At 45.7% G+C, this 13303-nt stretch overlaps 2 protein-coding genes across 2 annotated transcripts in view; both read left to right on the forward strand.

Annotated features, from left to right (window-relative positions):
- PKD2L2 (polycystin 2 like 2, transient receptor potential cation channel) overlaps window positions 1–13303 on the forward strand; it is a 1478337-nt gene that overhangs the window by 1101109 nt on the left and 363925 nt on the right. The window lies entirely within an intron of this gene.
- Window positions 3097–6628, forward strand: LOC146810904 (G0/G1 switch protein 2-like). Its single transcript, XM_085614462.1, has 2 exons — window positions 3097–3237; window positions 5972–6628. The coding sequence occupies exon 2, from the start codon at window positions 5989–5991 to the stop codon at window positions 6298–6300; it is 312 nt and encodes a 103-aa protein (XP_085470588.1). The 5' UTR covers window positions 3097–3237; window positions 5972–5988; the 3' UTR covers window positions 6301–6628.

A 13303-nucleotide genomic window follows, 5' to 3' on the forward strand; every position in this document is an offset into this window, starting at 1 on the left:
GTGCTGGTAAAATACATTCTTGAAGGCAGTTTCTTGGGATGTAGAAGTCAATATTAAACAGTGCTCCACATTTTGCAACCTTCTGTTATGGCACAGGAGAGTTCATATTGTGGCTTGCCAGTGGAAATGAAATGGAGGGATAATAAATGTATCGGTCCATGAACCGGGTGGCAGGCTTATTAGTATTGGGAGATTGCTAGCTATGCTACATCCAGTCATGAATATCTTTCAAACCGTTGACCATATGGTTGCTAACCCTAGTCCAGTATGAAATGATTTTGGTTATGAATGGACAAATGGCGGTCAATATTATAAGTTTCAAATATGTTGACTAGAGTTGTAAGTAGATACTGAAAAGAATAGGAGAAAGAGCGTCCCATTGTGTGACCCCACAATTGATAGTGATGTTTGCTAAATTGATGGGGCTGAGTTTGGCATTAGTCTGTAGTTGGACATGGATGTTGGATACAAAACAGAGATAACAGGTTAAAAAATGTTAGTAAATTTATTGTGTATTGGTACTTACAACTCGCTATTTTTTATTAAGGTTACTGTTAATAAAGATACAACAAAACATGATTTGAAATGGTTTTAGTATTGTAGATGTTTTTGCAAAATTGACTTACAGTAGACAGATAACAGTACATATTCTTCTGAAGTTCTTATATGAACAAAATATGAGCAACCATTTCTGTCATTAGAATGTACAACCTACATGATGTTTGTACATTAAGGTGCCGATTCCGATCCTGTAAAACCCGGGTACAAATGGTCATACGGAGCGTTTTCTCCGTACGACTCGTACCCGGGAATTCCACCGTACAAACCAGCAAGTACGATTCATACAGAAATACCTTTTCCGTACGAATCGTAAAAAACACAGTGCAGCTAAAAAATACATACAATTCCGATCCTGGACAGCGCGTATGCGACTTCCGCACAGAGTCAGGCAGCGTTTTACGGACCAGCAAGTAAGATTCCTACCCACAGCACACCGCACGGCTATATTTTTACGGGAGCCAAAAAGTGACGGAAAAGCTAAGTATGCCGCAAAGCACGAGGAAAAGAGGGCCCGGTACGCGCCGTACACCCACCCCGTATGTACGCGCCGTACTCCCAGCCCCCCATATGTACGTGCCGTACCCCCACCCCCGTATGTACGCGCCGTACCCCCAGCCCCCCGTATGTATGTGCCATACCCCCAGCCCCCCGTATGTACGCACCGTACCCCCAGCCCCCCGTATGTACGTGCCGTACCCCCACCCCCGTATGTACGCGCCGTAACCCCAGCCCCCGTATGTACGTGCCGTACCCCCAGCTCCCCGTATGTACACGCCGTACCCCCACCCCCGTATGTACGCGCCGTACCCCCACCCCCGTATGTACGCGCCATACCCCCAGCGCTGGGGGTCCGGCGCGTACATACGGGGGTGGGGGTACGGCGCGTACATACGGGGGGTGGGGGTACGGCGCATACAGGTGTTGCCCATTCAACAGTCAAAGCACCCAAGGCCTTGACATTTCGGCACTCTGACATGGGTCAGAGGTTTTAATTCCATAGGTTAGTTCGTTCGGGAAGCCTATGGTGCAGGACTGTATGTTACAGAAGTGAAAATATGTCAATACATCAAGCCAGTGGTCAGTTTGATTTTTGTATTGAGTAAGTGTTAGAAATCATCATCCTTATACAACTGTCTCAACTGTTGGATACCTAGTTTTTCTAGAGAACTTATAACCCCCTTTTAGGGGGAAAACTGCATATTTTTCATAATTTATTGTTATATTTGAATACTGACCACATCTAATTATTTCGCAAATAATTGGTCACAGGTTTTCTGCTGGATTTCTTACAATTAGCAATATATCATCTGCATACATTGATATCGATGTGTGGCCCTTTTTGCAGTTTAGCCACCCTCTCCATATGTCTCTCACGCAGCCAACAAGCCAAAAGGTCATGGTTACTACAAAGAGCATAGGGTGAGGAGCGGGACTCCCTGCTCGGTACCCCTAAAAAATAATGTGTTCTAAGATCATTCCATTAATCCGTAAAATTGCCAGTGTTTGTGTCTATCACAGGAACACCCCCTTAAGTACAAATTTCCCCAAACCCAACCAACTGATTGTCATCAGCAGAATTCTACACTCCAGCGAGTCAAATGCTTTTCCAGCTTCGAAAATGCAGCTGTTCCTTTGAACTCACTGTTCAGCTGTTGTAATACTGCAAACAATGTGTTAGGTTTGTGTGCACCAGCTTTGAATGATGCCAACTTGGTCTGTATGCACAATGCCTATTTACAAAGGTGTCAGTTACTTGGTATTTAATTTCATTAGTATTTTATCATCAAGATTCAGCAGAAACAGCATCTTATAACGCGGCATTTAGCTGTATCTTTATCTGGCTTTGGAAGAATTACAACAAGCATTGACATAGCCAATAGGTCTCGCCTTTGGGACCTTATAAGTGTTTAGCCCTGCAACTGTTGCATAACTAAATACTTATAAGGTCCCAAAATCGAGACCTATTGGCTATGCCAAGCGGCCGTGCGGCCGCGAAAGTGATCCCGATCGCGATCAAACATCAAAGCGGCCGTGCGGCCGCGAAAGTGAAAGTAATCGCGGTAAAGCGCGTCGCCCGCGCACATGCACTGTACCTCACAAAAAGTCTCACCAGACCAGCGATTCGAGACCTAAAAAGAATATGCTGCAGTGGAGGTCGGTGGGCTGCCTACGTGCCTGGGGGCTCAGCTGTGCCATGTGGAACGCGAGAACATGCTGACCCCTGCCTCTCAAATGGGCGCCAGTAGCAGGGTGGACAAGACGTGGGAGCAGCGTGATCACCCCTTCGGGCTCTCCTCATAGGGTCACTCGCCCTCGCCAGAGACTCACAAGTGCCCTGGCTACCGTGTAATGTGTGTGAGGCGGTCGCTCCAGCGTGTACACGGCGTGCTCAGCGCGTGGCCAGCCCCCATTGTCAGGACTCCACGTCACGATGGGGGCGGGTCCGCCTGCATTATAAAGATGTGGCTGAGACTGGAGAAACAAACACAGTTTGGACTTAAGAGAAACTGAGACAGCTGACAGTAGCCTGGTCTTCACGAGGCCCACCCGGGTTGCAGAATCCAAGACAGAGCGAGCGAGGTCAGATTTTCAGGTTACGAACGATTGTCGGAGATCTCTGGCTGAAACTGGTGCAGACCTGTTTTCTGGTTTGAAAGCGCACAGCACGCTACAAAGGTGAGTTACAGAAAACACCCGTTTTCATTTTATAGTTGGTTAGCGAAAATGTTGTTCGTTTGAAATAGATGATCTTGAGAGCTATAGATAAATAAACATAGGTGTCCACACGTCTCTCCCTCCCACTCGTACTGTTGGATGTCTTCATGCCCAGCAGAGATAGCAAAGAGCTGTTACTGTTGCAGGAATTGACTGACCGAAACTTGGTAGCTCAACGTTTGGGGAAAACTACTTTAAACAAACTTTTCGTAATTTGCAAAAGTGTTAGAGACAAGCGTGCAGCTACTTAATCATTCTGTTGATTACCTGCGTTGCTTATGAACATGCAATTTTTAACTACCTGACGGTTTTTATGCAGCCGGTAAAGCTGCAGGACATGTCTCTGCCATCATAGAGCAATGTATACAAAGTGACTGCTCCAAAACAAAAAATAATGTGTACACCCAGTTTCAAAATGTAGGACTGCCTTTAAACAGTGGCCAAAATATCAATCTGTATGTGTTGCACATGCAGAGAAGAATGTAAGCTCCCTAGTGAGGATATATTTAAGATTTCTGATGTTCCTATTGCTGCTACACTTGCTATGAACTCTCACACTGTAAGCCTTGCTTGCATTAGGGCTGGATGTATTGCTCACCTTGAGCCACCAGACTCTGTGTTCTGTTCTGGGCTAGCAGAATTGTTGAGCATCTATAGTTTCTGTAGCATTCTGCTTCCTGTAGTTTTAAGTTTTCCGCTGAATGGGGGAATATAACTATCAGAATGTAAAGTTAAAAAAAATAAGTGCTTGATGAGGTGGTGGTAGGGTGACCAACTGACATGGGTGCAAATTCAGGACAGTGAGTGTAAAAATTCAGGACAAGGGGTCAAAATGCAGGACAAAAATTCAGGACAGGAGGTCAAAATGCAGGACAAAAGGTACGTTTTACAGACATATCAGAGAAGGTTGCGCAATAGTATACAAGTGAGTAAATAGACAACTACTAAAGTACAAGTGAAAATAAGTTTATATTAGGTTGAGACAATTGTGCACTTCATGGTTTGTCAGTGTGCGCGCAGCTTTAAGCAAATGTGCAGTTCTTTTTGTGGTAACAAAACCGCCCCCACCTTTCCAGCTCCCAGAGAAAACGCCTGATGTCCGGCCAGTCTGGCCTTGCTACCACCCTCCAATGGTGCCCCTCATCTTCACATAGACCCTCTCTCATGTGTATTTAATTTCTTCTATAGTCCTACTCATCCCAAGTATGTGGGGCAGAGTGTTGGAATGTGTTACAACACACACATATTATAAAGAGACAATCACTCATATAAATGGGAAAGTCAATGTATAGGAAATGTTGCTTAAGGTAATGGGGCTTACAATGTGTAATCCTACTTTCATCCGTCATTCAGTCTTTCACCATTCATTCTGTCCTTCCATCTGTGCCCGTCCATGTTCAACCATTTACAAACCTATCCATCATGTATCCTTCCATCCATCATTTCACTCATCCATCCCTCAATCCACCCTATCCATCTGTAGACTCATCCATCCAGTCTTCCACCCATCCATCCATTCACTCATACATCATTCACCCTTTCACTTATCAATTCAGCAATCCACCCTTCACTTATCAATTCATCAATCCATCCATCATTTCACTCATCCATCCACCCATTCTCTCGCCCGTCATCCACCCTTTCACTCATCCATCAATCCATCATTTCACTCATCTATCCAGCCATCCATCCACCTATCCCTTCACTTACTTACTCACTCACCTTTTCACATTAATTATGAGACCCATCAATAACTCCACCCTTGCTGTAGTTCCTAAAGCAAGGGGTGGGGTGGGGCAGGGTTCACTATGCCCCTGCACTTAGGCAATCTGAAAAAGTGGAAGGCATGAGTCATGCACAGTGCCTGGACGTGGGGCGACTGTGACATGGTGTTTCCAGAGCTTTAAGTGGGATGTAAAAACTAGGGGGGTCTCTCCAAAAGGGTGTTTAATGTAATAAAATGCGTGGCTTAAAACACATAAGCTAAAAATCCGTGCTTAATATAATGTGCCGCCCGACTGGTATTTTTGTTGCTTGTGTCATTGATATATAATACAACAAGTAACGTTACACCTACAACAAGCCAGAACTATTGGCTTTGTCAATGGTTGTTAGTTGCATAAAATAAAAAAGCAGCAACCATGACTGCTATACTATAACTACAATCCTTTCCTTTGAACTTCTTTCACTGCCTTCCTTCGATTAACTGGATTCTCAGGTAGCAGCAGCAGCATGGGCGTTTTGCGCTTCCAGGTGACAGAATGCTCTGCCTGGACCGAGGCAGGAGGAGGCCACCACATGCTGTGCCAGCCCAGACTGACCCATTGTCATTCTGTATGTGGCAATCAGCCCCACACAGAAGGACAATGGGCGGGGTGGGGCTGCTCTTGCACTCAGAGGAGTGCGAGGCGGCCCCATCACGGAGCTGAGGCCTCTCGCAGGGGAACAGAACTGTTCCCTAACATGCCTAAAATTACGGACAAAAGGCGTCCGTAAAAAGGATCCTCACGGACGTGAGGTCCAATTTACGGACTGTCCGTGAAATTTACGGACGGTTGGTCACCCTAGGTGGTGGCCTCTAGCACTTTTGCGATTTTTGGGCATGGGATATAATTTTATTGCTACAGAATAATTCTGAAGTGGTGTGCCGATCATGCAGTGACCTTAACCACGCTTTACCTTGTGTTTCACGCAGAGCCCCTCGGAGGTACAATGGAGGTCATGCACGAGCTGATCCCCTTTGCCAGGGAGATGATGAGCCAAAAGCCAAACCGGAAGATGGTGAAGATGTACCTGCTGGGCAGTGTCCTGGCCTTCTTTGGGGTGGTCATTGGGCTAGTCGAGACTGTCGTGAGCCCCTTCACGTCTTCAGAACGAGAGGAGGAAGAAGAGGAGAGGGTGGTCCCCAACACGCAGCTGGTACCGAGACCCCCACAGCAGACGGCCGAGGTGATCTTGGAGAAGAGCCCCTCCAAGCCGGAAATTGGAGTCAGGAGCCCGGCCACCAGGGGGCATGCTTCTTAGGGAGTACACAGGGGTGTCTGCAACCACCCCACCAATCTGACGACGAATAAGACTATTGGACTATGCCTGAACCTGGAGACTGAACAAGGCCTAGTAGGTGGGCTTGGCAGAAAGACTTAATTGGTGCTATGCAGCAGTTGCACAAACTTATTCTGCCAAGGTGGCACTGAAATACGTGAGACTTAATTGCTGCTATGCAGCAGTTGCACAAACTGATTCTGCCAAGGTGGCACTGAAATACGTGAGAGTATGCAAACGCATGGCGTATTTCATTTTTATTACAGATTTATTTATTTTGCACTCGATAATAAATATTTTATTTTGTATACCTTTTGCTCGTCCTTGTCAGTGTATGCGGTGAGAGTTTGGGGAAGGGTTTTGCTTCTTGCACGTCCTCATCCAAAAATATCCCACGATTTTTGCTGGCCCACGGTCCGAGCTCCACATTATAACTAAGAGGTGCAGAACTAGTTCTTGCCAATGAGCTTTCTATTATGGGGCCTGTAGTTCCATTTTTTTCTTGTAGTTTATTGGTCTACGAGTGGCATCATGTAAATTACGACTGCCTAGGAACTAGTGAAGGATCCGAGAGGGCACAATACACCTGGTTCCAAAATAAACAAGTGGAGGCAAAAGAAAAACAAGCATTCGGCCACGCGGCTGTAAAAGTAACGGCCGCGCGGCCGTGAAAACGAAAGTAATAGCGATCGCGATCAAAGCGAAAGTGATCGCGATCGCTTGGACGGGAGCGCTGTGTGGCAAGCACGTGAGTGGTGCGCGCGCAGCAGTGATTGGCGGCTGCGCGCGTGCACGCTCATGTGCACTCAAGCTTTAGGCCACAGGCAGCACTTTAAAAATCCCAACTACAAAATGTCTCTCTGAGCCAGCGCATGCGCTGGGCTCAGCGAGACCTAAAAATGGCCTCTCGCAAAGTCGTGGTAAGTACTCCCTTTTCGTTGGCCTCAGCATAAACATTCAGCAGGTGTTGAGTCAATAGCTCCCTATTGCCTCTCTATAACATTCAGTTGAAAAGCCATCTGCTCCACCGGGTATCTTACTACCTGCCATATTGTCAAAAGCTAGCATTATTTCCTCTATGGTAAGGGGTTGATTCAATACACTTCTGTGTTCCTTGGTGATCCTCCAACCAAACCATGGTAATGACATCCAGTGATCTTTCTAGTGGTGTGGGTTCCTCACGTGGTCCATATACCTTGCAGTAGTATCTCAGAAATTCAGTCAGTTTATCCTGATTATTCATGACCACCGCTATTTATGCCGTTGAACTTGCAATCTGTGTGATATCTTACTGCCTGTTATGTTGGCTGGCATTGAGGGCAGCACAAAAAGACTGCCACTTCTGTTTGTCTTGGGTAACTTTCTGTATGGTGCCCTAGTCAGGGTCTTCATTTCTGTTTCCACAGTTCGCCTGCAGGTTTTTTATCGGGTCCCCTCCTCCATTTGACTTCTGGTGTCCAGTGAAGAGCAAGGCTAGGTCATCCACATAATCAAGGTCCTCCAGTGTAGAGAATACAGTCCATGTGATGCCGCTGTCTTGGTCTTCTGTTGTGCATCACATCAGCCATTCAATGACTAGGTTAAAGAGCAACCCAGTCTCACACTGGTCTTGAAATAGAAGCTACACGCACTATGTCTCTCCTTGCATGTAAAATTATCATAGAAGCTTGTGATAAGGAGAACAATCTGCTGTGGTATGCCATGAGCTCTCAGTATACGTCAGAGGCTGCCACGTAGATACTGTCAAATGCTTTCTCAAAATCTAATAAAATGATATATAGTTGTCTCTGCCACTCCGTGCACTGGTCCATGATGTTGCATGGAGTGAGGATCTGATTAACACACCCTCTGCACTTGCAGAATCCAGCCTGTTCTTTTCTTAACTGCTTGTCTATGACAACAAAAATACGCTGTATGATGATTTTAGTGCTGCGGCAACAAATGATGGATGGAATGCTGAATGAATCAAACATTCACCCCCAGTCAAGAGATCTAGGTTAAATCCATCTTTCTTTTGCTCACTACTCCACCCCAGTTTAGACCCAGCCACATGGAAATCAGTCTTGACCCTGTTCCTCGTGGGAACAGTCCAGTCCGAACTGCCAAATAGGGTCCTCCCTGGACCAGAAAAAAAGCATCCTGGGACCGGTTTCAGGGCATCCCCCCCCCCCCCATCATCAACTAAACTAGCTTGAATCCAGTGGCGCAGTGAGCATGGGACCCATGTCTGGTAAGTAAGTCCTCTGTCAGGAATTGCCAACTCGATCACGATCACTTTCGCGGCCGCACGGCCGCTCGTTTTAATGTGGATCTCGCTGTGGTGATCTTAAATTCTAATTATCTTGCTGGGGAGGGTGTAATAGACTGGTTGCAAATGCTGTGATGTCTTCTGGATACAGTGAGCCACGAGAATCTTGATTTAAAGGCCGGTCTTTTTGATACAATTGATTTGATGAACCAGTCTTCCTTGTTTTTAAACGTCAGTTACAACATTTACTTCGGAAAGTTGCAAAATGTTGGTGTTCCTCTATCCGGCGATTTGCTGGCACGTGGGTCCTTCTTGTTCAGTTCCAAAAATGACTGCCCCTAACTTGCATTTAACACAGGAATCCAGGGAGTTCTATGCATTTTCAAACGACTTTAAAGCAAGGTAGCCAAACTGTTCTAACTTATTTAAAAATCGTTAAAACTAATAGCTGCAGACAATTGTTGTTATTTATTTTAGAATCCGTCTGTGTGTGCCCTGTGTTGGATACGTCATACCTTAGTGGAACTGGCACAAAAAGGGGCACGAGAAAAGCGTGTGTACTTTTGCTGGAGGCAGCAGTGCACAGCACAGGCTTCTGTTGGCCAGGGACTGTTAACAAATAAAATTAGCTTGTCCCTTTTACAGTGCTGTTTGTCAGTCCCAGGCCAAGAGCAATCACTGAGGAGGAGCAAGAAGAAATGACCATTTGTTGTGGTGTGAAGGGGGTTCATGGGAAAGAGCCTGACAGTGGCAGGTAGGCAGCGTGTGATTTACACACCATGAAAGTGTATTCGGTGACGGACAGGCCTGTCGGTGCTCGGAGCGGCCGTGAACAGATCAACATTGTCCTGAGTGTACAAAAGGACACGGCATGTTTCTAGAAAACACGCACGCACGCTCGCTCGCGCGAGATTTTACTTGAAGGAGACTTGCCCTGCTGTCTTATGATATAATGTGCCCGACTGCTGCTGGTGGCTTCATAGACTTCAACTCTGAATAACCCCAACCCTTCGCTTGACCCAAGCAGGGAAGCCATACTGACTTTTTATAGTTTGCATTTTGTGTTTACTTGTATTGTATAATTTGCTTGATGTGTTACGTATTACGTTCTCGGAGAAAGCTCACGGGCAACATTCAAAGGCACCACTTCACATGTTTAGAAGCCTCAACTTCCAAATTGTATATTCTAAAACTGTGGGAGCGCGTGCGCGGTGTCATCTGGAGGTGGTGTGTGCACTCCTACCCACTGCCAGCGCAAGTGGTGGATCATAATGCCCCTCATCCGGCTGCTAAATCCAGAGGTGTGTGCTTTGCTGGTAGTTAGGGATTGAAAGGTGTGTGTGCAGCCTCCCACTTCCAACATGAATGAGTTCCAAGAAAAACATTAAAAGGTAGTTGCAGCACAGCCATGATCTAAGTGTATTGCATCTTTGAACATAAGGCTTTAATTTGGATGCAAAAAGTTCATGTGTCTGTGTGGGAGGGGTCTCTAAATGGGGTGCGGCCCATGCAAATTTGGATTTGGCTTAAACATGTAACCTACAGTTCTGTGATTCCCACAGTGTACCTCCTGACCAGTATTTTGGTTCCTTGCTAAGCTTTCTGCTCTTGCATCCAGATCTATTACAAAACAACGGACATACACCTAAAACCAGCCAGGACTATTGGCTTTGTCAGTGGCCGTTAGCTGTTAAGATACATTTTTTGTTGTAAATAATTAAATATTAAAAAAGTTTCAATTCTGAAATTGCGAGGCTACTAATTCAACCTTACCTGAGGTCTGTGAAAGGTATAGTGCTTTTCAGTGTCTCAATCACTCCTGTAATGTTCTCTCTGTTAGACATGCACAACCTTTCTCTCCATATCTTGTTCATCCTGTATATTACACCACCTTTGTTTCCTCTTCAGCCCCCTCCTAGCTCTCTAGTGTTTGTAGTTCTTTGCACCGCCTTCACTTCACCACCCCCTTAACGTACAGCGAACCCACTCACCTGTAAGTACTGCATATATTTATTTTTACTTTCACTGTATCAATATTTTGCCAACAGTATACTTCCTTCACACACTTTTACACAGAATCACAAGCTCAAATGAAAAACCTAATAATTTTTCTGTGCTCTCTGCAGAGAGGCCAATGATTGGATGAGGATATTTTGAAAACATTTTGATCCACTGACAGGCACTGTGAGAAACTTATATTGCTTTCAGTCTGAACTCCAGAGGTCTTAATCGTGGCTCTATAGTCACCCGGAGGTGACTCAATTCAAAGTATACACTATACCAGAATTATATGGTGCACACACAAAAAAAAAAAAAAAACACAGCATCCTGGAAATAACTAGCACTGTTTAGGAAGCGCAAGATTCTGTAAAACATGTGAAATATGAACAGTAACTTAATTGTTGACATGGGTTACCTTAATGGTTTTTACATTCATTATTCAGAAACTGATCAGTGTCTGTCATTGGATTTAAGGACATGACTAAAGGGCTCCATAGGCACCAGTTTCAGTTTGTATAAAATTACCACCGGGTCTGAGATCCGGTGGGACCAGGCCCACCTAAACCCCCGTTTGAACATGCCCATTGTGACGTGCGAATCCAAGCACCAGCAGGGCATGGACAATAAGAGGAGGCAGGGACCGAATCAAGAGAGAGTGGCACTCAGAATGAGACCTGCAAACAGCAACTAAACTGAGGGGGAGTGAAGTGGACATGGGGGAGAGTGAAAGAGGCAGAAAGAGAAAGGCATTGATGCATACCCATACATCATCTTCTGCCCTCTTTTGACAACCTGATTTTAAGATCCATGAGGCTCCTCCAAGGAGGCATAGTTGTGGCGCACAAACTCAACGCGCCACATTCCACATACAGAACTCACGTCAGTCAAGCCCACCTCTCATGCCACGATGCACCAACTAACTAGAGATGTAATCGCAGCAGTGCAGTGAAAGACAAGATCATGCAGACAGAGCTGCCTGTGGAGGCTTTAAGTAATCGTGACAGCGGGCTCAGCATTGTAACACGCTTGACAGCTTTCAATACCAGTCATAGGTGTCTTGCGGACAGATCCCTATGATGCTGCGCAAATGCCTTAGGAGCGCCACGGGCATCATTAAGGCGCCAGGCGACCTCGAGATGTACAGGCAGCTTTGCAGCGTTGAAAATGTCACTTCCTGAGGTTCCCTCCCCACGTCAGTCTCTAACGGGAACCTCACGAAAGCGACAAGAAATGCTATCTCGCGAGGCTTCGGCCATTGTGTTAGCCATCAGTGTTGCTACCCATCCGTTTACCCCGCCTTCAAAAAGTCCAGCATCAGGCCTTCCTCTTTACCCCTCAATACCTATGTCACCCGCAGTACGCTCATTCATTGGTTGACCACCTCCCGCTCATCAAAACAACCTCTGCCATGCTAGTGTCTTTTAAAAAAAAAAAAAAATGTTGGTACCACCGCTTTTGCAATAGGAGGAACAGGGATCCAGCTGGAATGAGGCAGGCACGTTTGTGGGCTGTGACACAGCATGTGTTATAAAATCATGAATGGTCCAACCTGCAATACGTTCTTTGTGTGTGCGCGGAGCGTGAGGGAGGGGCTAGGATGCTGGTTTGTTTTGCATTTCTGTGAAGGTGTGCGAGTGTGTTGCACATCTCTTCCCAACTGTTGTCGCAATTCCTCGGATGGTATGTGTGTTAACGCCAGTCACTATTAGGCACGTGTTGTTATAGCGCTCAGATGATTAATATCCAAACACTGTTACCAGCAAACTGTGAGATTGCTCACTCGATTTATGCACCTGCTACAAAACTCTTGCAGTGCAATACCATGACATTTTCATACGGCTCTTTTACGTTTTTAAGAGCTGTAAATACTAGTGACATTTGTCCTGTGTAGCATGCTGAGAGAGCTGCTTGGGTTCTTGCCCTTGACCTCATTGCTTGAAGGTCTGCTCATCAAACAATGCATTACACACTTTGTTTTCAGTGCGAATGGAAGCCCCCCCTACTCTTGAACGCTCCCACTCCACACTACCTGTTGGGAGCCAGGAGCTGCCGCCTGCTCCGTAACACACTCTGCTCATCTCACCACAGTTGGATTTGTCCTGCACTTGACGAACAAACAACTCACTAATGAGCAAACAATTGAATAAGTCGCTGCAGCCTTTCATCAGCCCAGGGTTGATAAACATGTCCACGAAGTCTGCCAGCACCGCGTTCTGTTACAAGCTTTCCAAAGTGCCTTAAGACTCAGTAGTGGGTCTTGTGTGCTGCACTATTACATTGTTCAGGCGTATTTGTGTTTTAATGCGTGTCCGTTAAGTGTTTGAGTTACAGAGCTTTTGAAATCAGGGCGATGATTCACAGTGGGGAAAAAAGTACACTGTTAATGATCATTTGTATTATTGCAGTGATTACAAGACCACAGTGTCATGGGCTGCGACCAGCCAAACATTGCACATCCCTGCCAAATAAGGGGCCATTCAGCAATGTGAACACTGCGACCCTGGAGTGACTCACCCACTGTTTGGACTAATAAAGATGGTTCTTGAGTGTGTCTGTGCAGCAGGAAATAGAATCAATATGTAGGTTCACATGTTGATTAAGCAAGGACCAAAAGTCTTTTCCTTGCCAGTTTTAAATACAAAAACAGTCCATTTTAGATTAAAGGATCCACTGTTAGGCTGCTAATAATGTTTTCTTTTTGTATAGTACATTGTGAACTGAATCACCTTCAGACAA

This window comes from Triturus cristatus, chromosome 7, assembly GCF_964204655.1.
Source record: "Triturus cristatus chromosome 7, aTriCri1.1, whole genome shotgun sequence".
In the NCBI taxonomy this organism is placed as follows: Eukaryota; Metazoa; Chordata; class Amphibia; order Caudata; family Salamandridae; genus Triturus; species Triturus cristatus.

What these genes read in the sequence shown, in the direction of transcription:
- LOC146810904 (XM_085614462.1), top strand. Translation starts at nt 5,989, where the DNA reads ATGGAGGTCATGCACGAGCTGATCCCCTTTGCCAGGGAGATGATGAGC.